This window comes from Equus asinus, chromosome 23 (genome assembly GCF_041296235.1).
Source record: "Equus asinus isolate D_3611 breed Donkey chromosome 23, EquAss-T2T_v2, whole genome shotgun sequence".
Lineage (NCBI taxonomy): Eukaryota > Metazoa > Chordata > Mammalia > Perissodactyla > Equidae > Equus > Equus asinus.
This window is the reverse complement of record NC_091812.1, coordinates 40,554,539-40,577,085: the sequence shown is the minus strand read 5'-3', so window position 1 is coordinate 40,577,085 and position 22,547 is coordinate 40,554,539. Positions and strand designations below refer to the sequence as shown.

At 39.8% G+C, this 22,547-nt stretch overlaps 1 protein-coding gene across 1 annotated transcript in view; it reads right to left on the bottom strand.

The window, feature by feature from the left end:
- KDM4C (lysine demethylase 4C) overlaps positions 1-22,547 on the bottom strand; it is a 389,700-nt gene that overhangs the window by 339,921 nt on the left and 27,232 nt on the right. Inside the window, exons 2-3 of the mRNA XM_070496076.1 lie at positions 13,900-14,060; positions 614-789 (exon numbers count right to left, since the gene is read on the bottom strand). Coding sequence (XP_070352177.1) covers positions 614-789; positions 13,900-14,043 — 320 coding nt within the window. The 5' untranslated portion in view covers positions 14,044-14,060. The remainder of the gene's footprint in view (positions 1-613; positions 790-13,899; positions 14,061-22,547) is intronic.

The following is a 22,547-nucleotide window of genomic DNA, read 5'->3' as shown; positions in this document are numbered from 1 at the left end:
AAATTCATCCAAAGGACTTAATCAGATGCACAGCCAGGTGACACAGCCAACATCTGGACTGCAACCTCATGAGAGGCCCCGAGCCACAACCTCCCAGCTAAGTCACTCCCGGATTCCCGACCCTCAGAAACTGAGACACTAAATGTTTGTTGGTTTAAGCTACTAATGTTCGGGGTCATTTGTTACACAGCAATAGGTAACTAACACAATAAAATAGTGACCCCTCAAGTCTTTCAAGGAATTTTTGTTAATTACTCATCTTTTAATATATATAATTTATCATTTAAGACTCAGACATTGGTATGCAAAGAAGAAAATTTGCATAACAAAGATGAATCATGAGTACAATAAAAAAACTCAAGGTAACTAAAGGATAGAAAAAAAGCATTTACAGATATTATGAATGAGATGATAAAATAAAATGAGAAACAATTTCCTTAGCAGTAAACTAAATGTAAGTAGGCAACCACTTCAAGAACAGAAAGTTAAATGAGGACCAAAAGAGATTGTTGCAGGAGACTCCAGTTTTTCATCACAAGCTCCTCCTCTACTTGGTTTCTGACCAAGCTGACGTACATCTTTGAGAGAAAAACAGCAAACTGCATCCACTCACTTGCCACTGTTGGCCAGTTGCCTGAACTCCTTCACTGTCATGGCTTTCTTCTGGATGTTGTATTGAGTGAACAGTCCTGACTGCCCTGTGACCATCTGCTGAATTGGTGCTGGAATAAGCAAATTATCAATGTCATCATAGCACTGCCTCGGCTTCCACTCCTTAGGAGGAATCACCTAGAATAAAATAACAAAATAAAATATTATCTTGAAAATAGTCCAGGTAGTTATTTAGCTTTCATATTCCAACAGAGTACAAGTGAAGAATTTATCAGCATTTCTACAACAAACGTGTAAAAGAACCATAAAGATTTGCATTAAGGGAAATGCTTGCCTTCCCTCAAATATTCACCTTATTGATACAAATATTTTAACAGAAAAATTTATTAAGTACTCAGTATACCAAATACTGTAATACAAATACTGTATTTGTGTTAACTTATTTTTTACTTGATACTGTTAACCTCTCAATTTTAAATGTTACCTTTAATTTTACCTTTAAAAGTGAGAGAAACAGAAGTAAAATAACTTACTGAAGATCAAATACCGTTCACATTAATATGAGAAAAATAAGTAAATATTTGTGTAGTCAACATTATTTTCTTTAAGTACCTCTCACACAATATGGCAAATAAAAGAGTGATGTGCTAGTAAATGTTTAACAACCAGCTTTCTGGGAAGGCGGGAGAAACCTTGACTTGTAGCTTTTGTCTATTTCCATGGTATAACTACTCCCACCATGGCCAATCTGAGCTTACCAACGTGATGTCACTGAACATGGACTAAGAAAGAGGAGTGGGCTATCAATTTTTCTGTGCCTGTATGAGGTGGCTCAGCACATCACTGTTTTCCCATAGTATTTAAATATTTAATTACTGACAATGAAAAAATAAGTAAACACTAAGACCACAAAGTCATATCCATATGATTAAAAATTAGAAGGAACAAAGTTATGAATTAAGTCATGATTTATAGCTAGAATTTATCTACTTTATTAAAATTTTAAGACAAACTTTTAAAAAAATTAATTGCAAAATACAGATAGCACACATAGAGAAAATGCATACTATATTTATATTATACAGCTTTGTGAATTATCATAAAGCAAGTACCAGAGTACCCACTGCTCAGGTGTAAGGATACTGATGACACCTCACAGGCCCTACAAAAGCCCTTTTCCAAACACACTCTCCTCTTGCCTAAAAGGCAGCCACTGTCACAGCATTTATGGTATTTGTTCCCTTTCTGGACTTTATAGTTTTATGCCCAGGTATGCATCTCTAACATCAGTTTTTGAACTGTATAGAAATATAATCATCCGTATATACATATATTCTTTAAGGTTTATATTTTATACTTCACTCAATATTTTTGTGAGATTCAAATATGATAAGCTATGTAGCTGAAGTTCATTTCTTTTCATTCCTGCTCAGTACTACTTGATGTAAATACTTACTCATAAACTGGTGACCAATAGTGGTGACTTGGTTTTTTTCCAGTTATTGGCTATTGTAAATGACAGTGCTATTAATATTGTCATACTGATCTTCTGCCACATACGTGCACACAGTTCTCTACAACACACACACATACACAGACATTCCTAACAGTGAAATTACTGGGACATAGGATATGTGTAGATCAAATTTAACAGTTATTATCAAACTTTTGTCAAAGTGGTTGGATCCATTCATATTCCCGCCATCGTTGTATGAGAGCTCCTGTTGCTCCACATCCTCATTTACAGTGTTGCTCATCTAAATTTTAGTCTTCCTGGTAGATATGTAATGGTACCCAAGTGTGGATTTTATTTGCATTTTCCTGATAAGTAAAAAAGTCTTTTCATAAATTCACTGATCCAATGGATATGCTCTTTTATAAAGTGCTTGTTGAAGTCTTTTGCACATTTTACTACTGCATTGTGGGTCTTTTCTTATTAATGTATAGGGACTCTACAAATTCTTGTCATTCTTGGATGTGTGTGTGTGTATGTGTATATTTGCAAATATCTATATGTACATGTGTGTATATATACCAAATATCTTCTTTTACCCTAGAACTTACCCTCCAATCTTCTTAAGGGTATCTTTTGATAAATATAAGTTCTTAATTATAATGTAATCCAACATGTTTACTTTTGCCTTTACAGGTACTGCTTTGATCTTCTGTTTAAAAATATTTTTTCCTACCCTAGGGCATGAAGACATTCTATTTTATATTCGAAGAGCTTTAAGGGTGTGTCTTTCCCATTTAGATCTACAATGTACCTGCAACTGGCTTCTGTGAAAGGTTTGGATCAAGTTTCACCAGATAAGGAAACCTGGGGTCAGGAGTTGAGTAACTTGGTCAATGTTACACTACTGAGAAAGGACAGTATCAACTCCAAAAAAAAAATTAAACACAAGATATCAAGTCTAACGCTAATTTTCCTCAGCAATATGGGGATACCATACATTTTATTTCCTCCAAGGTATATTAGTTTAAAATGAGAATACACCAGCCAGCTCCTGTGGCCTAGTGGTTAAGTTCAGCATACTCCACTTTGGTGGCCCAGGTTTGGTTCCCACGAGTGGACCTACACCATTCATCAGTACCCATGCTGTGGTGGCAGCTCACATAAAAAAGAGAGGAGGATTAGCAATAGATGTTAGGTCAGGGTGAATCTTCCTGAGCAAAAAAAAAGAGAGAGAGCGAATACAGACAACCATGCTATATGCTATTGGAAACAACACTTGATACTTTAAAAGAATATGACAATCATCAAATGGATGGATAAACATACTACATTGTCTTGAAAACATATTTAAAGGAGTGACATCAGCACCATGGCGGAGTGAGGTTTCCCAGTAATCTCTCCCACCCACCATACAAAGAAAAAGACATTCATATTTCAACATAGGACATCCAAACACAACACAAAAGACATTTGACAGACTCATGCAGCCATATGATGGAGGGCGGAGAGGCTGGAGCCCCCTTGGGAGGAGCTGGAACAGGGTAAGAGAAAACTTCACTTCCCCCTCTAAAAGACTGGGATCCAGGACCAAGGACTGCCTCCAAGAGGGAAGGAACGGGGAAGGGGATGTTCATTCACAGGAACATCAAAGATCTCCAAGGGCTTGAAGCCTAGGGGAAGACTAACGTGGTGACCTTATCAAGCCAACACCCCCTGAGAGCAGATAGCAAGGGCAGAGAGAAAAAACCCCAAGAGCACACCGAAGAAAGCTCTCCTCCCCCTCACCTGCCAAGCACTGCCTCCAGTGCCTGGGATCTCGGCAGAACACAGAGGGCTCAGATTACGTGGCTCTTGACCTCCACCCAGTGGCGACAGGCAGTAACTGCGACCAAATAATACTGCGATGCACAAAAACAAACCCACACCCTATGGCAGTATCAAAAATTATACTAAATCTCCAGAGCAGAGATAAAATGACAAGTACCCAGAAATCAGTCCTGAGGACACAGAAATATGTAATCTAAATGACAGAGAATACAAAATGCCTATCATCAAAAAACTCAATGAGTTAAAAGAGAATGTAGAGAAACAATTCAACAAGTTCAGTAGCTACTTCAGAAAAGAGCTTGAAACTATAAAGGAGAATCAATCAGAAATACTGGAGATGAAAGACACAATGGAAAAGATAAAACAAAACATGGATTCTCTGAACACTCGAGCAGACATCCTAGAAAAGCTAATCAGCATAATCAAGGATAGACATGTTTAAATGCTCCAGATGGAAGAGCAGAGAGAACTAAGACGAAAAAGAAATGAAGAAAGTCTCCAAGAAATATCCAACTCAATTAGGAAATGCAACATAAGAATTACAGGTATTCCAGAGGGAGAAGAGAAGGAGAATGGAGCAGAAAGCTTGTTGAAAGAAATAACAGCAGAGAACTTCCCAAACCTAGAGGAGATGGAAATCTGTGTGGAACAGGCTACCAGATCTCCTAAATATGTCAATGTAAAAAGTCCCACTGCAAGGCATACAGTACTGAAACTGGCAAAAGCAAATGACAAGAAAAAAATAATAAGGGCAGCACGGCAGAAGAAAATAACCTACAAAAGAACACCTATCAGGCTTTCAGTGGATTTCTCTGCAGAAAACCTACAGGCTGGCAGACACTGGAATGGCATATGGAAATCTCTGAAGGACAAAAACTTTCAGACAAGAATGCTCTATCCAGTGAAAATATCCTACAGATACGATGGAGAAATAAAAACTTTCCCAGATAGACAAAAGATAAGGGAGATCATAGCCATGAGACCCCACCCTACAAGAAATTTTCAAGAAGGAACTCATACCTGGAAAAAAAAAAGGGGGACAAAGCACGAAGTAAAGAGATAAACAGGTAGACAAAATGAGAAAATTGTAGCTATATATCAGAATAGGTTAGCAAATACTCAAGAATAGCATTAAAGATACAGGGAAGGAAAATACCAACAACAAACACAATCTTGTCATTTTAATCACAAACTCACAACACAAGATGGAATAAGATGTGAGAAAAACAACTTAGGAGGGGAAGAGGAAAGGGACTGAATTGGTTCAGTCTAAGGAAATAAGAGGCCATCAGAAAATGGACTATCTTATACACGAGATTTTGACTACAAACCTCATGGTAACCACTAAACAAAAAAGCAGAACAAAGACACGAGTAATAAATAAGGAGAAAACAAAGAAACACAACATAAAAAACTACATAACTCAATTGGTAGACCGAAACACATGGGACGAGAAACAAAGGAAATGGAGGAGAACGGGAAAACAAGTGATAAAATGGCAGTATTAAGCCCTCATATATCGATAATCACCCTAAACGTAAATGGACTGAATTCTCCAATAAAAAGACACAGAGTGGCAAGATGGATTAAAGAACAAAACCCAACAATATGCTGCCTCCAGGAAACATATCTTAGCTCCAACAACAAACACAGCCTCAGAGTGATAGGATGGAAGATGATACTCCAAGCTAATGGCAAACAAAAGAAAGCAGGTATCGCAATACTTATATCACACAAAGTAGACTTCAAGATAAGACAGGTAAAGAGAGACAAAGAGGGACAGTATATAGTGATCAAAGGGACATTCCATCAAGAAGAAATAACCCTTATAAATATCTATGCACCCAACATAAAGCAACTATTAACAAACCTAAAAGAAGACAATAATAACACAATAATAGTAGGGGACCTCAACACTCCACTCACATCAATGGATAGATCATTAAACAAGGAAACAGTGAAATTAAATGAAAAGCTAGACCAGTTGGACACTCCATCCAAAAACAGCAGAATGCACATTCTTCTCAAGTGTGCACAGAACATTCTCAAGGATAGAACATATGTTGGGAAAAAAGGCAAGTCTCAATAAATTTAAGCTTGAAATAATAACAAGCAACTTTTCCAACCACAATGCTGTGAAGCTAGAACTTAATTACAAGAAAAAAGCTGAGAAAGGGACAAAGATGTGGAGACTAAACAACATGCTATTGAACAAGCAATGGATCACTGAAGAAATTAAAGGAGAAATCAAAAAATATCTGGAGACAAATGAAAATGAAAACATACCATACCAACTCATATGGGACGCAGCAAAAGCCATAGTCAGAGGGAAATTCATCGTGATACAGGCTCATCTTAACAAACAAAAAAAATTCCAATAAGCAATCTCAAACTACACCTAACTGAATTAGAAAAAGAATAACAAACAAAGCCCAAAGTCAGCAGAAGGAGAGAAATAATAAAAATCAGAGCAGAAATAAATGCTATTGAAAGAAAAAAGGCAGTAGGAAGGGATCAATGAAACAAAGAGCTGGTTCATCGAGAAGATAAACAAAATTGACAAGCCCCGAGCCAGACCTACAGAAAAAAAGAGAGAACGCTCAGGTAAATAAAATTAGAAATGAAAGAGGAAAAATAACAACAGATACCACAGAAATATAATGGATTATAGGAGAACACTATGAAAAGCTATATGCCAACAAAATGGATAATCTAGAAGAAATGGCTAAATTCTTAGACTCTTATAACATCCCAAAGCTGAATCAAGAAGAAATACATAATCTGAATAGATCAATCACAAGTAAGGAGATTGAAACAGTAATCAAAAGCATCCCAAAAAATAAAAGCCTGGACCAGACAGCTTCCCTGGAGAATTCGACCAAACTTTCAGAGAGGATTTAATACCTATCTCCTTCTCAAGCTATTCCAAAAAATCAGGGAAGATGGAACACTTCCTAACACATTCTACGAAGCCAACATCACTCAGATACCAAAGCCTGACAAGGACAACATAAAAAAGGAAAACTACAGGCCAATATCACTGATGAACACAGATGCAAAAGTCCTAAACAAAATATTGGCAACCTGAATACAGCAACACATCAAAAAGATCATACATCATGATCAAGTGGGATTTATTCTAGGGACACAGGGATGGTTCAATATCTGCAAATCACTCAGTGTGATACACCACATTAACAAAATGAGGAATAAAAACCACATGATCATCTCAACAGATGCAGAGAAAGCACTGGCAAGATCCAAAAGCCATTTATGATAAAACCTCTCAATAAAATGGGTATAGAAGGAAAGCATCTCAACACAATAAAGGCCATCTATGACAAACCCACAGCCATCATCATACTGAATGGGGAAAAACTGAAAGCCATCCCTCTGAGAACAGGAACAAGACAAGGATGCCCACTATCACCACTCTTATTCAACATAGTACTGGAGGTTTTGGCCAAAGCAATTAGGCAAGAGAAAGGAATACAAGGAATTCAAATAGGGAATGAAGACGTGAAACTCTCACTCTTTGCAGATGACATGATATTATATATAGAAAACCCTAAAGAATCCATCAGAAAACTATTAGAAGTAATTAACAGGGGCCGGCCCTGTGGCGGAGTGGTTAAGTTCGTGTGCTCTGCTTCGGCAGCCCAGGGTTTCACCAGTTCAAATCCTGGGCACGGACGTGGCACCGCTCATCTAAGCCATGCTGAGGCAGAGTCCCACATGCCACAACTAGAAGGACCCACAACTAGAAATACACAACTGTGTAGCAAGGGGCTTTGGGAGAAAAAGGAAAAGTAAAATCTCTGAAAAAAACAAAAGAATTAACAACTACAGTAAAGTGCAAGGTACAAAATCAACTTACAAAAAACAGTTGCATTTTCTACACTCTAATAACGAACTTACAGAAAGAGAACTCAAAAATATAATTCCATTTACAATCACAACAAAAAGAATAAAGTATCTAGGAATAAATTTAACCAAGGAGGTGAAGGACTTATACAATGAAAACTATAAGACATTATTGAAAGAGATATATGATGACATAAAGAGATGGAAAGAGATTCCATGCACATGGATTGGAAGAATAAACATAGTTAAAATGTCCATACTACCCAAAGTAATCTACAAATCAATACACTCCCAATCAGATTCCAATGACATTCTTCATGGAAATAGAACAAAATCCTAAAATTCACATGGGGCAACCAAAGACCCAAATTGCTAAAGGAATCCTGAGGAAAAAACACAAAGCTGGAGGCACCACAATCCCTGACTTCAAAATGTACTACCAAGCCATAGTGATCAAAATAGCAAGGTACTGGTACAAAAATAGGCACACAGATCAATGGAACAAAACAGAAAGCCCAGAAATAAAATCGCACATCTACAGACAGCTAATCTTCGACAAAGGTACCAAGAACATACAATGGAGAAAAGATAGTTTCTTCAGTAAATGGTGTTGGGAAAACTGGACTGCAACATGCGAAAGAATGAAAGCAGACCATTATCTCACACCATGCACAAAAATAAACTCAGAATGGATCAAAGACTTGAAGATAAGTCCTGAAACCATAAAACTCCTGGAAGATAATATAGGTAGGACACACTTTGACATCAAACTTAAAAGAATCTTTTTGAATACCATGTCTTCTCAGACAAAGGAAACAAAAGAAAAAATAAACAAGTGGGAGTTTATCAGACTAAAGAACTTCTGCAAGGCAAAAGAAACTAGGATCAAAACCAAAAGACAACCGACCAATTGGGAGAAAATATTTGCAAATCATATATCCGACATGGGGTTAATCTTCATAATATATAAGGAACTCACACCACTGAACAACAGAAAAACAGTCCAATCAAAAAATGGGCAGAGGATATGAACAGACATTTTTCCAAAGAAGATATACAGATGGCCAATAAACACATGAAAAGATGTTCAACATCACTAATCATCAGGGAGATGCAAATCAAAACTACACTAAGATACCACCTTACGCCTGTAAAAATGGCTATAATCACTAAGACTAAAAATAACAAATGTTGGAGAGGGTGTGGAGAAAAGAGAACCCTCATACACTGCTGGTGGGAATGCAAACTGGTACAGCCACCATGGAAAACAGTACGGAGATTCCTCAAAAAACTAAAAATAGAAATACCATATGCCCCAGCTATTCCACTACTGGGTATCTACCCAAACAACTCGAAATCAACAATCCGAAGTAACATATGTGCTCCTACGCTCATCGCAGCACTATGCACAATAGCCAAGACATGGAAACAATCCAAGTGCCCATCGACTGATGATTGGGTAAAGAAAATGTGGTATATATATACAATGGAATACCGCTCAGCCATAAGAAAAGACAAAATCATCATATTTGCAACAACATGGATGGACCTGGAGGGAAATATACTAAGTGGAATAAGCCAGACTCAGAAAGACAAACAGCAGATGATTTCACTCATATGTGGAATATAAACAAACACATGGACAAAGAAAACAGTTCAGTAGTTACCAGGGGGTTGGGGGTGGGCACAGGGGGTGAAGGGGAGCACTTACGTGGTGACAAACAAGAAGTAGTGTACAACTGAAATTTCACAATGATGTAAACTATGATGAACTCAATAAAATAAATAAACAAAAACAGAAAGCCAAGCAAAAAAAAAAAACATTGAAAGAGGAGGGGTTTGTATTTAAGTGTTATAAATACTAACTTTTTCTTCATCAGAAATAAGTCAGAGCAATTCAAAATAATAAAACATGGATTTATTCAGGCTCCTGTTTAGAAATAAATATATCTACAGTCAAAATTAATATTATGTTCAGAGTTAAATATTCTTCTCTCTTGTGAAAAACAAAGCAGTTGCTTACCCCCCCAAAAAAAAACTTTTGTAGTAATTTTTCTTTTCGAAAGTTAGAGAAGCAAGGAATACAGTAAATTTACAAAAATTTAAATATTACCTTTGTCACTATTCAGTGCATTTGTTCACTTACTTTTGACTAATGTGTTCAGTCAGAACTTAAAAAATATGTACGTTCAGGCAAATAACAAAAGTCTTATTTTGGGACTATGATTTTAAATCTCAACACATCTGACGTTCTTACATAGGAAATGTAAGCACATGCTTAAGACTTTAAAAGATTCCAAAGTTAAACCTTTACATTTAGTGAATCTAAATGAAGGAAATCCAATCCTACTAAAGTTTACCTGATTATATCAAAATACAAATATATTTTTTATATCACCATTTCCTCGCCCTATACCTAGTGGAAAATTTCCGATTAAAATCTGCATTTGCACGACTTATCTTGAAGTAAGTATTACTATTACTACCACCTACGTAGTAGAGGAAGGAGCAGGAGGAGAAAGAGGAGTGCTTCTTACAATCACTCCTCACCTTGAGGACATGGATCGCTATCTGTACTTTCCAGGCCATTCAGGAAACATGCAGTGTGCATAACCTATGGCTCAGGACAGTTTCCGTCCAGATTACTTCAGTGGAAGAATTTCACTCATTTCATATATAATAAAGGTTCCTTATAATCTTTCTCCATAAAAACAAGTTTTACATTTAAGGAGGCTGTCCTTTTCACTTTCCCAAACCAGATCATCAACTTTGTAGACAGAAAGCTGGGGTGTGAAACGGCTCACTCTGGAAATAAAAATCTAAAGCATAAACCTAAAAAGTGCTGATAAAAGAAAAACGAAGATAGACTGTAATCTGAGGCCAAAGTCACTTCTGTTGGAACTATTCAATCATTTTCTTCAAATCATAAATCAAGACCAATTCATTAAGTTGTGCATTAATAAATCATCCCATGGGTGGCTCTGTTCCCCAGGGCTGGCCCTCAAAGTAAAGTAGCAACATTAATACAGTTTTGATTTTCACAATTTGACTTCATTTGGTGCAGTTTTATACATTTATTATTGTTGCAACTTCCAGAAAAAGGAAGAAAGTAGGTGAAACTGAGTCTATGTGACTTGACGTAAAAGATGGTAAAAATGACTAGAAACAAACAGTTCACTCCATTCCTAATATAAGCAAAAGGAAATTATTATAAGATTGAATACATGAATATCTCCAATTTGGTCAATAAGTCTCACAAAAAAAAGTCTGAACTCAGGTGTGCTTTGTTCAACCTTCAGAAACTAATTGTGGTCCTCATTAACTTCCTGTTGTCACACAATGCCCCCGGCGGCACAGGTGGACTCTGTGCCTGCAACTCCCTTGTGAGGGGAGCTGCCGCCTCCTCTTCTAAGGTTACTCAACGTGCCACCCACCACAGCACACTCCCTAATCTCAGTGGGACGCAGGGAGATATATGTTTTCAAGAAACAAAAGGGGGAGAACAACAGGACAAAGGGCTGCATTCAGAGCCCAGAGAAGGGGACAGACAGACAGCCCCAACTCCCCCAGACCCTAATAAAGCGCAAGTCCTTGCTAACTCACTGTGAATTTATGAACAAAACTGTGTTTGTCAAATGATTCTGCAATGATATCATTCTCTTCAACTAAGGAATGATTTTTCTCCTCCAAAATAATCCCGGAAGTGTTGAAGTTCCAAGAATGGGATATTTATAAGATCTAACCTAATAAAGTGGTTAAACCAAGGATAGCTCATCTGAGAAATTTATTAAAAGCTTTTACTTTCTCTTTGCTGTGTCTTGATCTTCCTTTTCTTATTTTTTTTTTTTTGAGTGGCCCTGAGCTAACATCTGTTGCCAATCTTCCACTTTTTTTTTTTCCTTCTCCCCAAAGCCTCCGAGTACTTAATTGTATATCCTAGTTGTAGGTCCTTCTAGTTGTGCTATGTGGGATGCCACCTCAGTGTGGCCTGAGGAGAGGTGCCATGTCTGCACCCAGAATCTGAACCAGTGAAACCCGGGCCCCTGAAGCGGAGCGCAAGAACTTAACCACTCAGCCATGGGACCAGCCCCTGTCTTCCTTTTCTGGCTTTCACTCACCACTAATAAACTTTCACTAAACTTAATTTTCCCAAATTTTAAACCTTTTCTAGGAGGGGCTTGGACCATACATAACACATGACAGCCCTCAGGGGACAGACACCAGAACAGTCCGCAAACTGGGTTAGCGCAGCAGTAGGCAGATGCAGCAGGACTAACACCGACCTCTGCAGTTTTGGAAGCTCTCTCCTCAGCTCCTCTCTGCTCTCAGTGCTATAGACCCTTCCCATGGAGACAGGGATTCCAAGGAGAGCCCAAGACCCAGCCACAGTCAAGAAGTCTCTGCCAGGGCTCAGGAATTTATGTGGTGACAAGTCCACAGAAACCCAGATTATAAACTTAACACTCAGAACAAGAGTAAAATGAAGTTAAGTGCAATAAAATATATTCTCCTAAGGGAAACTTTTAAATTGAAACAGACTTCCAGTAAGAAATGGACACATAATCCATCTCAGGTTGAAGGATGAATTGCACAGACAATCTCTCTTACAAAGCTCTAACTTTGGGTATGGGTGCAAACAGGCAACGCTGTACTCACTGCTGGAGTGATCAGCCCCACGACTCTGAACATATCACAACAACCCCTGACAGGACCCCCTGCTTCTGCTCTGCCTCCCCAACAAATTCATTCTTCATGCGGGAGCCACTGTGATCTTTTCAAAATAACGTCACAAAAATAAGGAATAAACCAACAGCCACCATGTCCTCCTCTCCTCTGTCTAAGCCTGTCAGCGCCTCCCACCACACTTAAAACCCCCAATGCCTTACTGTGGCCAGACAAGCCCGATATGATCTGGCCCCTTCCAGGGCTCTTGCCTCACTTACACCCACTTCCCTTGCTCACTGAGCCCCAGCTCCACAGATCACCTTCCTGGTCCTCTGACACATGAAGCTCAGGTCAGCCTCTAGGCCTCTGGACTTGCTATTCTTTCAGCCTCCACATCTGGAAAAGGTTGGTTTCTTTATATCCTCTGGGTCTCTGCTTAAAAGTCCTTATCTCAACACCCTAAGATGCTACCACTGGAATATAAGCTCTATGTGGGCAGGAACGTTGTCTGCTCTGTCCCCTCACCTTCCCCCACATGTGGTATAGTGCCTCGCATGTAGCATGCACTCTCCACACTTGGTGAACAAGTAACTGAAAAGAAAACAGAACAGGCAAATCTATAGAGAAAGAAAATGGATTCCTAGTTGCCTACGGCTGACGGGAGAGAACAGAATAGAGAATGACTATTAATGGGTACAGATTCTTTTTGCGGTGATAAAAATGTTCTGGAATTAGATATCGGAGACGGTTGCACAACTCTGTGAATATAGGAAAAAACCACTGAATTGCCTACTTAAATGAGTGAATCATATGGTGTGTAAATTATATCTCAAAAAACCTGTTATATTAAAAAAAAAAAAAGAGGGCTGGCCCCGTGGCCGAGTGGTTAAGTTCGCGCGCTCCGCTGCAGGCGGCCCAGTGTTTCGTCGGTTCGAATCCTGGCGCGGACATGGCACTGCTCATCAGACCACGCTGAGGCAGCATCCCACATGCCACAACTAGAGGAATACACAACTATGTACTGGGGGGCTTTGGGGAGAAAAAGGAAAAAATAAAATCTTTAAAAAAAAAAAAGAAAGAAAGAAGAGAAGGAGGGAGGGAGGGAAGGAGAGATGGAAGGAAGCGGGGAGAGGAGGAGTAGTTAAGCTTCAGGTTAATAACTGTCCTCTATGAGAAAGTGATGAAAGCTATGAATACTCTCACACCTCTGAAACCCGTCCATGGATCTCTCTGGTTTCCAGGAACCACTCACGGTTTTAAAAAGAAGCCCTAAAACATAACCTAGTACAAATAGTTAAAAGAAAAATAAGATAATTATTCTTTGAAGAAATCAAACGTTCCACATGGATTAACAAGAGCAAAGATTTTGCAAATATCTTCCTTTGGAAGAAACAATTTCCCACATCCTGAAAACTAAGAGCTTGAGTGAAAGGCCAAGTAATCATTTTTGGTTTAAAGCATCTGAGGATAATCACCTTTGCAAGACCCGCTCGATGGGCTCCTTTAGACTCCATATACGCGAGGTATTTGTTGAACTCCCGGAACTCCTCCATGGAGGGTCTGAAGGTCATGATCTTACAGCTGGGGTTGAGAGGACTCTCCACCTCCGCCTCCTCCATGATGGCTGGGACAGTCTCTGCAGAGAAGGTGATGCGGTCATCAGCAAGGGATTATTATATGGCTAAAGGTGGTGGTCATTTCTCCCAAATAGCACGTAAGCTCCCCAGCTGGAACTCTTTTACTTAGTTACCATTCCTTCTACCACACTATCAGCGAGACTCCCTCATCTCTCCCTGGACTGCTGAAAAAAACTGTCTCCTACTCCCGGCATTGAATCACGGACTTAATTATATTGCCACCTCCTCAAAATCCTTTCTAGTAAGAATGAATTTTCTAACTCGGCAAGTTTACCAAAAGTGGGGTTCCTATGTACCAGTTCTGAAACAGACTGTCTCATACACACCTGTATGAAGGCCTAGTCTAGGCGGAATAGAGAACAATGTTCCACTTCCCCAGCACAGTTTACTCAGGTGTGCTTCCACTTGTCATCACATGCTTTCCTATAATCATTTCAAATCATCCATTCAGCAAAACCGCCAGGCACCAGGCTAAAGTACTAGAGACACAGAAATGGGTAAGGTTTATCCTCACCATCCAAGCTCACGCTCCAGAAGCCAAACAAACTTCAATACAAAACTTGACTCCCCCTGAGTTACTCGGAAATGACTTTCCCAGAAAGGGGCAGAGTTAAGACTTATTAGAAGGTGTAGGAGTTTGCTGAAGTGAGGGGTAGGGTAGATAAAAGGGGGAACATGCAATGGGATAATAAGAGGTTAAAACAGGGGCCGGCCCCATGGCCCAGTGGTAAAGTTCGTGCACTCCGCTTCAGCGGCCCAGGGTTTCGCCAGTTTGGATCCTGGGCGTGGACATGGCACCGCTCATCAGGCCACGCTGAGGCAGTATCCCACATGGCACAACCAGAGGCACTCACAACGAGAATATACAACTATGTACTGGGGGGCTTTGGGGAGAAAAAGGAAAAAATTTTTTAAAAAAGAGGTTAAAACACATCAGAGCTACAGATAAAGATGTGATCATCGTTCTTTCAAGGTTTAAATAAGCGTCTATATCACAAAGTACACGCGTACATGTAAAGAAAAGAGGTACATCAAAACCAAACCCTGCCACCCTTTAGGAACTTAACAATCTAAAGGAGAAAATAATCTGCATGGAGATATATTAATGCACAGCAGAAAATATTCGTATTCTCCCCGCCTCAGGGAGGGGGCATACAAAAGAAAAAACCTCCCAAAGATCACCTCGCCACCCAGCTCCCTTCAGGAGCACAGGCCCAAATCCATGGGTTGCAGGATGAAAGTCTCACCTCTATACAGCATACACATAATCCTCTAGAAGCATCCAGATCAGGCCCCTGGATAGCTATTGTGGCTCTGTCTACCACCACAGCCTGCATTACACTTAATGCTCCAACAACACACATGGATTTGTGCGTCTCTAAACAAATACAACTCTCTATGCCTTTGTCCAGATCATTCCCTCCCATTGAAGCTGTTACCTGTTTCCTCACCTGGCAAACTCCCGCCCATTGTCCAGATTCCCAACCCTCTGGAGCAGGCCTAGGTGAATCATCCTGTGTGTTTTGACCTCCCTGACTGCATTGCTCTTACAGCAGTTGCCTGTCCCAATAGTTGGCACCTCCAACCACATTCTGAACTAGAAGCGCCTCAAGGGAAAGGCAGCCTCTCCGTCTCTTCAAGGCCACAGTCAGTCTGGGATCCAGCCTGGCTGGTAATATCTGTCGCAATAACTATTTGCTAACTGAATGAAGGAATAAATGTCAAAATGCTATTAAAGTATTTACATAAAATGATACCAAATGCAGAAATAAAGCAAACACTGGTCCCAAAAATAGAAAAGTTACTTAGAAAACAGATTAATTTGCTTGATTGGTAAAGAATAATAGAATACAAAAAATCAGAGCAGTGAGGAAGGGGAAGAAAGCCCCAGATTAGCTCTGTAGAAACATTTGGTACACGGAAGGCAGTCTCACTTCTCCCCCAAAGAACAAGAGTGGCCTGCGTATTTCTCTAGGCAGAGGAAGAAGCCACTAAAGAAGAAACTGGAAATCCAGCCAGTCATTCAACAAATAGTTACTGAATGCAAACTGCTGGGCAGGCATTCAGGAAGGAGTGAAACCAAGCCCTCCCCGGCAGTAGAGCGAAACAGACAATAAATAAGTGATAAGTGCTCTGAAGAAGAAACCAGGGGAGGGGGAGAGAGGGCAAAGAGGACGGGGAGCTATTTTATACAGAGAAGGCGTTTCAGAGGCCTGAAGGAGGGAATGCATCATGCAGATATCTGGAAGAAGAGTAAGGAGCCTCTTGGGCTCTTTAAGGAAGAGCAAGAAAGTGACTGTGGCTGGAGCTCGGTAAGCAAGGGAGGGAACGGTGAGAGGAGATGGGGAGAAGAGCTTGGCGTTTACTCTGAATGAGACAGGAAGTAGTAATCTTAGGCTTCTGCCCCTTCTTGTACATTCCCGTGCTGGATATTCTAACATGTATTTCCATTCAAGGAGACGATGCCGTTTTCTAAGGTAACTCTTCTGGGGGATTTTAAGACGAGATGTTAAGCAGAGAAGTGAGCTGGCTTATCATTCTGGCTGCTGTGTCAAAAAAAGACAAGAGTGGAAGCACGGAGGCAATTTACACCAACCCAGGCAAGATAAAATGGTGACTTGGACAAGTGGTGGACAGTGAGAAGTGCTCAGAATGCAGATATTTTCTGAACAAAATTTCCTGATACATGTGAGAGAAAGAGGCATCAAGATCTTTGGTCTAAGCAACAGAACAATGGCTCTGACAAGAAACTGACGCAATGAAACTGTTCAGATATGCAGCAAAATAGCAGCAATCAGAATTAAACCCCAGCCCTTGACCTAGTTTGCTAACTGGTCTGTGAAACATACTTTGCCTCTTCCTAGCATCACTGATCTCTTGATTACACAAAACTAGTTCTACCTACAAATCAGGTACGTGTCCTACAGACCCAGCTTGTTTTAGACCTTTTCAATCTAGAAAGTTAATATATGATCACCATAAAATTTAAAATATGTTAAAGCATCTAAAAACTTAATGTTAATCCCACCACCCCAAATCTTTACCAATATGACAGCCAAAAAAGTCTGGTGTTAAGTTTCATTTCTTTGATTACTAGTGATATTGATCATTTTTGGACATCTATAACCATTTTCATTTCATTTTGGGGTTGCCTACTTACGTTGTTTACCTTTAAAAGGTAGTTTATAAATTTTGTTTTTTGAGTTTTTCCTAATCCACATTTATCATTACTAAAGTTAATCAATCACGCTCCTAGAATCAAATTCCCAGCCCCCCATCTTTCTCTTTTACCTTTCTTTCTCTGGGCCAAGCAGAAAAGTAGGTTTAAATGCTCTTGCAATAACGTTTCCTAGTCGGAGAAAGACCGTTATATTTTGCGAGAAACACCTCTCTGATTTTCAGCTGATGGTGATGCAATAATCATTCTTTTTAATGCTAAATCTCTTTAGAGACTGAGTCCCCAAAGTGAGTGACAACAACATCTGTGATAACTTTCTTATTCTGCTTCTAAAGAGCTGGCCTTCAATGCTTTTGAGACCACCTAAACCAAATAACCATATTTATAGTAAGTACCCTAAGAATTTTTTTCTTAATGAACTAAAGATCTTTTTCATTAAGCAAAGAAAAGTCTAGCACTAATACATACTTACATAACTCTCTCAAGCTTCTTATGTCAAAAATTTTTCCTTACCATGAAGGAAAAACATCTACTCTCCCTATTCTAATCATATATCTTTATTTGCTAATAAAAAGGAAACTGAGGCTGCTGCCTTCCTGCTAAATGTAAATCTATATCCTATACTGCTTTCCTGGTGTACACCTGTATTTCTGACCTTAAATTCTGATTTCAGAATTTAAACAATTTCTGTGAGAAGAGTAAAAACCGATGGCTCTCATCATGTGAGTATTAGTTTCTCACACAATGCCAGCCACTGAACTGGTCTGTACTGCTAGCTGCCTCTGAAGAGAACACTTCAGGGTCTACGGTAAGGCACAGCCCCCAGGGAGATACGGACTCACCAGTTAAGCAGATAACTGCATTAGGCTAGAAAGAAAATGAACCAAGGCACAATTACCAGCTGTGCTAATGTCAGAAGAGAACACTACAGTCGTCCACCCTCATCCTTGGGGAATATGTTCCAAGACCCCCCAGTGGATGCCTGAAACCACAGGTAGTACCAAATGTTATAAATACTATGTTTTTTCCTATACATACATACCTACGATAAAGTTTAATTTATAAAGTAGGCACAGTAAGAGATTAACAACAATAACTAATAATAGAACAGTTGTAACAATATAGTGTAATAAAAGTTACCATAGCTCTTAGCAACTTCAGCACACAATTTTTTTTCTCTCGTTCTTAAGTTGAGAACTCTTCACCTTTTCAGTTAAAGGAAGCACTTGACGGCTTCTCTTTGGCATATCCGAATTGCCAGCATCACTACTCTTGCACTTTGGGACCATTATTAAGTAAAATCAGGGTCACTTGAACACAAGGACTGCAATACCGCGACAGTGGGTCTGATAACCTAGACAGCTACTAAGTGACTAACGGGCAGGGCATGTACAGTGTGGATATGCTGAACAAAGGGATGAGTCATGCGAGATGGCACACAGCTGACAACCTGTGAATTGTTTATTTCTGGGATTTTCTATTTAATATTTGCGGATCGCAGCTAACTGAAACCGTGGAAAGTGGAACCACAGATAAGGGAGACTGCTGTATTCCAGCCTCCCCTGTGGTTTCTCGTGAGGACTCACCCAAATCCTGGAGGCCACCCTCTCCAGTCCTCACTCACTCCTCCTCTCCTGCAGTGAGATTTAAAAGAAACTGAGCAGCCAACGTTCAGACCAAGCAGGTGCTACTACCCTGCTCCACTTCAGTCCCACGTGCTAAGTTCACAGAGGCAGGCCTAGGTCCCATGGAGGCAGCCCCAAGTCTGGCCTTTCAGCTCCAACACTGCAGCCTCCCAGGTTTGGTCTCACAGTGAGCCCGGTAAGCTAATGCTTTGCAGACTGCCTCAGTCAGGCATTGTTATGCATTGAAATGTGTCCCCCAAAAAGACATGTTGAAACCTAACCCCCAATACCTGTGAATGTGGCCTTATTTGGAAAGGGGTCTTTGCATACGTAATCAAGTTAAGATGAGGTCACAGTCGATTAGGGTGGCCCCTAGTCCAATATTACTGGTGTCCTGGTAAGAAGAGAAGAGACAGCCACAGAAGAAAGAACACCACGTGAAGATGAAGGCAGGCTAGAGTCAAGCAGCTGCAGACCAAGGAATGCCAGCACTCCCAAGAAGCTAAGAGAAAGGCACAGAACAGGTTCTTCCCCAGACGCTTTAGAGAAAGCACAGCCTGCTGACACTCTGATTTTGGCCTTCTGGCCTCCAGAACTGTGAGAGAGAAACTGTTCTTATTTTAAGCCATCCCTGTTCATGGCAATTTGTTGCAGCCGCCCTAGCAAACGAGTACAGGCATCAAGGGCCAGCCTTGGGGGGAAGAAGCAGAGCGCCACATTCTTCAACCCCAGCCTTACCAACAGCAAAGCTCCGAATACCCTGACCTTCCAGCCATCTCCTCCATCTTTCTCAACTAGTTCTAGACGTGGGTGGAAAAGGGAAGTGGCCAGTCACCTTGAAAACTCTACATTAGTCATTAGCACACCTATCCAGGTATTGAACCACAAAAGGAACAACTAGCTTTAAAGACTGCCTTTCTCTCTCATCCCAGGACCCCACAGGCCTGGGGCCCTAAGTTAAAAAGCAAGACAGCAAAGAAAAGCCCTTAGCCTCTTGATCATTTTTTGCCTGAGCCAGGCCTCATTCCTCTCCCAGAAGTCCAGGCAGCTTTTCCTTATCCTTCTGGTCCCACGCTGATCACCACTCCATCGTGTTCCACCAGCCTACAGAGACCAGGGGTAGGAATGGAAAAGTGGACTCAGGGAGATGGTTCTGGGAGAGAAGAACCAGGCAACAAAAGGATCTGTGCAAAAGTTTCTTTTACTATACTTGAGAGATTCTTGGCTGGAAGAAGGTTCCTGAGGAGGAGTGACCCAAGTGAATATGTAAAATCTCTCCATCAATCTATACTGGCCAGCTCACAATCCTGATCATACCCCTTACACCCTTAGTGGATAGAGGCAGGCAGAAGTTATCTTTCGGGGCAAACTGCCAAGACTTCCCCTTCTCTCGTTAACCAAAGATCTGGTAAAATTAACAGATACTGGAGCACTCAGGCAGTCATCTCCTCAGAATAAGTACAGAGAAGAGGGTGTTGGAACCAGCAAAATTACCCTAAGGATTCATTCTTGGCTCCAGACAGCATGACATTCCTTTCCTGGGTCATACACTATCCAGGCCTGGACTTCAGTGGGGCAGGAGAAGCAGTTTTCCTTACATGAAAGGCTCGCAGGGTAATTGATTCTAGTTGCAAACCCGCAACCTTCCTGCCAGCACTGAATCTTACAAACACCTAATTTATGAGTGGGTCCCCTTCAGACTTGCATCAATTTTGCAAGCACACTGATTCTAATTTTAATTACATCTGTCATTTCCTGGTTTTTACTTTCTCTATTTCTTACACTTCCATAAGCGTCCATCAACAGGGACCTAGTTGAATCAGTGTGGTACTTGCAACAAGAGAGGACAGGCAAACTAAAAGGAATGAGATGATCTCTAAGCACAGCTCTGGAGTGAGTTCCAAATTCTATCATTAAATTTAAAAAGCTAAGTGTAGAGTGTAGAGCAGAGTTTATAATATTCTACTTTTTGTATAGGAAGCAAGACCAAAACTAATAAAAACAATTACCTATAGGGAAAATAAGAGACATGGAAAGAAGCAAAACTTTCGTTCTACATAAGTTATAATTCTGCAATCATGTAAATGAGTTATATAAATTAAAAACAAAATTAAAAAGAAAAAAATCCCTAAAAACTGAAAAACAAATTAATCTAACTGTATAGTAAGTCAGTGGCATAAGCAAACAAGGGAAAGAATTAAGTAACTTTGAATCACAGTATTTAGGCTGTAAATCCTAATGGGATGTATTTTAGGATATAAACTATTTTTAAAACTATATAAAACTGCATTTAGTTGTCAGATTGTAGTAATATTGGTATTGGGCTTGGGGTTTTTTTTAACTATTACAGGGATACTATAAGATACATCAAGTAGGTAATAATGTCAATGTCATTATGAGTCAAGATTTTCATTATAAGTATAAAGAGATACCAATATAAAATCCTGTGATTACATAAAAACAATTTTTCATTAGAATTTGAAATATCAATATGAAACTCATAATTTTTTTCTCCTAAAATGTGTATCACCTAGTACTGCCTACTGAAAAAGGCACAGAAACAATGACGATACAGTAACAAAGACTGCCCATGGCACATAAATTGTGGTCTCTAAACACCAGATCACAATAAAAAATAAAAAATTAAAATTAAAAACAGGGATCTTTGAAGAAAAGGCTTGTTCCAGGTCTGGGACAAGAAACATACAAGATGTGACCGGAATATGTTGTCCCAGAAAACAAGCAAGCTATCAAAGACAAATGAGGGCAAACTTCACATCTAAACTAACATCAGTACTGGGAAAAGTAGCTATGTGCCTCCTAGCATGATGTACTGAGAAGGACACAGTATCACTTCCGTGGGTATTCCTGCCAAAAATGTATAACCTAAATCTAATCATGAGGAAACATCAGAAAAGGCCAAATTAAGTGACAGTCTCAAAAATAAGTGGTTCGTACTGTTCAAAAATGTCAAGGCAATGAAAGACAAAGAATGAAAAACAGCTCCAGATTAAAAGAAGACTAATGTAATATGTAATCCTCAGATCCTCAACCAAAAAAACAAAGAATTTTTTTCTTTTCTTTTGCTACAAAGACTATCAGGGGAACAAATGGTGAAATTTGAATAAGGTCTGTAGATTAGACAACAGTACTGCGTCAATCTTAATTTCCTGATCTTGACAACTGTACTGTGGTTAGAGAATGACCTTGTTTTTAGGAAATACATGATGATGCATTTACAGGTAAAGGGGCATTACATCTACAGGTCCCTTTCACACGGTTCAGAAAACAGTGTGTGCGCACAACACAGTATGTGCAGAACAACAGAGAGTAAGTGAGAAAACGTAAGCACGGAACAACTGTGACATTTGGCAACTGTGGGTGAGGGGATGTGGAACATCTCTGTTCTCTTTTTAGCAAATTCTCTGGAAGTCTGAATTTATTTCCAAATAAAAAGTTAAAAAAAAAAAAACAAAACAACTAATGAGAGTCCTGTCACAAGAACACAGGAAGTTTGAGGGAAAGATAGCCATGGTGGCCCCATGCAAGGTGTTAGAGCCTGACTGGGGTGTGGAGGACATCCATGCAAGCACAGAAGCAGCAGCAGAGACTGGATGCACGCTGGCTGATAATGGGAGCCAAGTTTCTCACTGTCAGAGAAAGGAGTTTACAAACATGGAGAG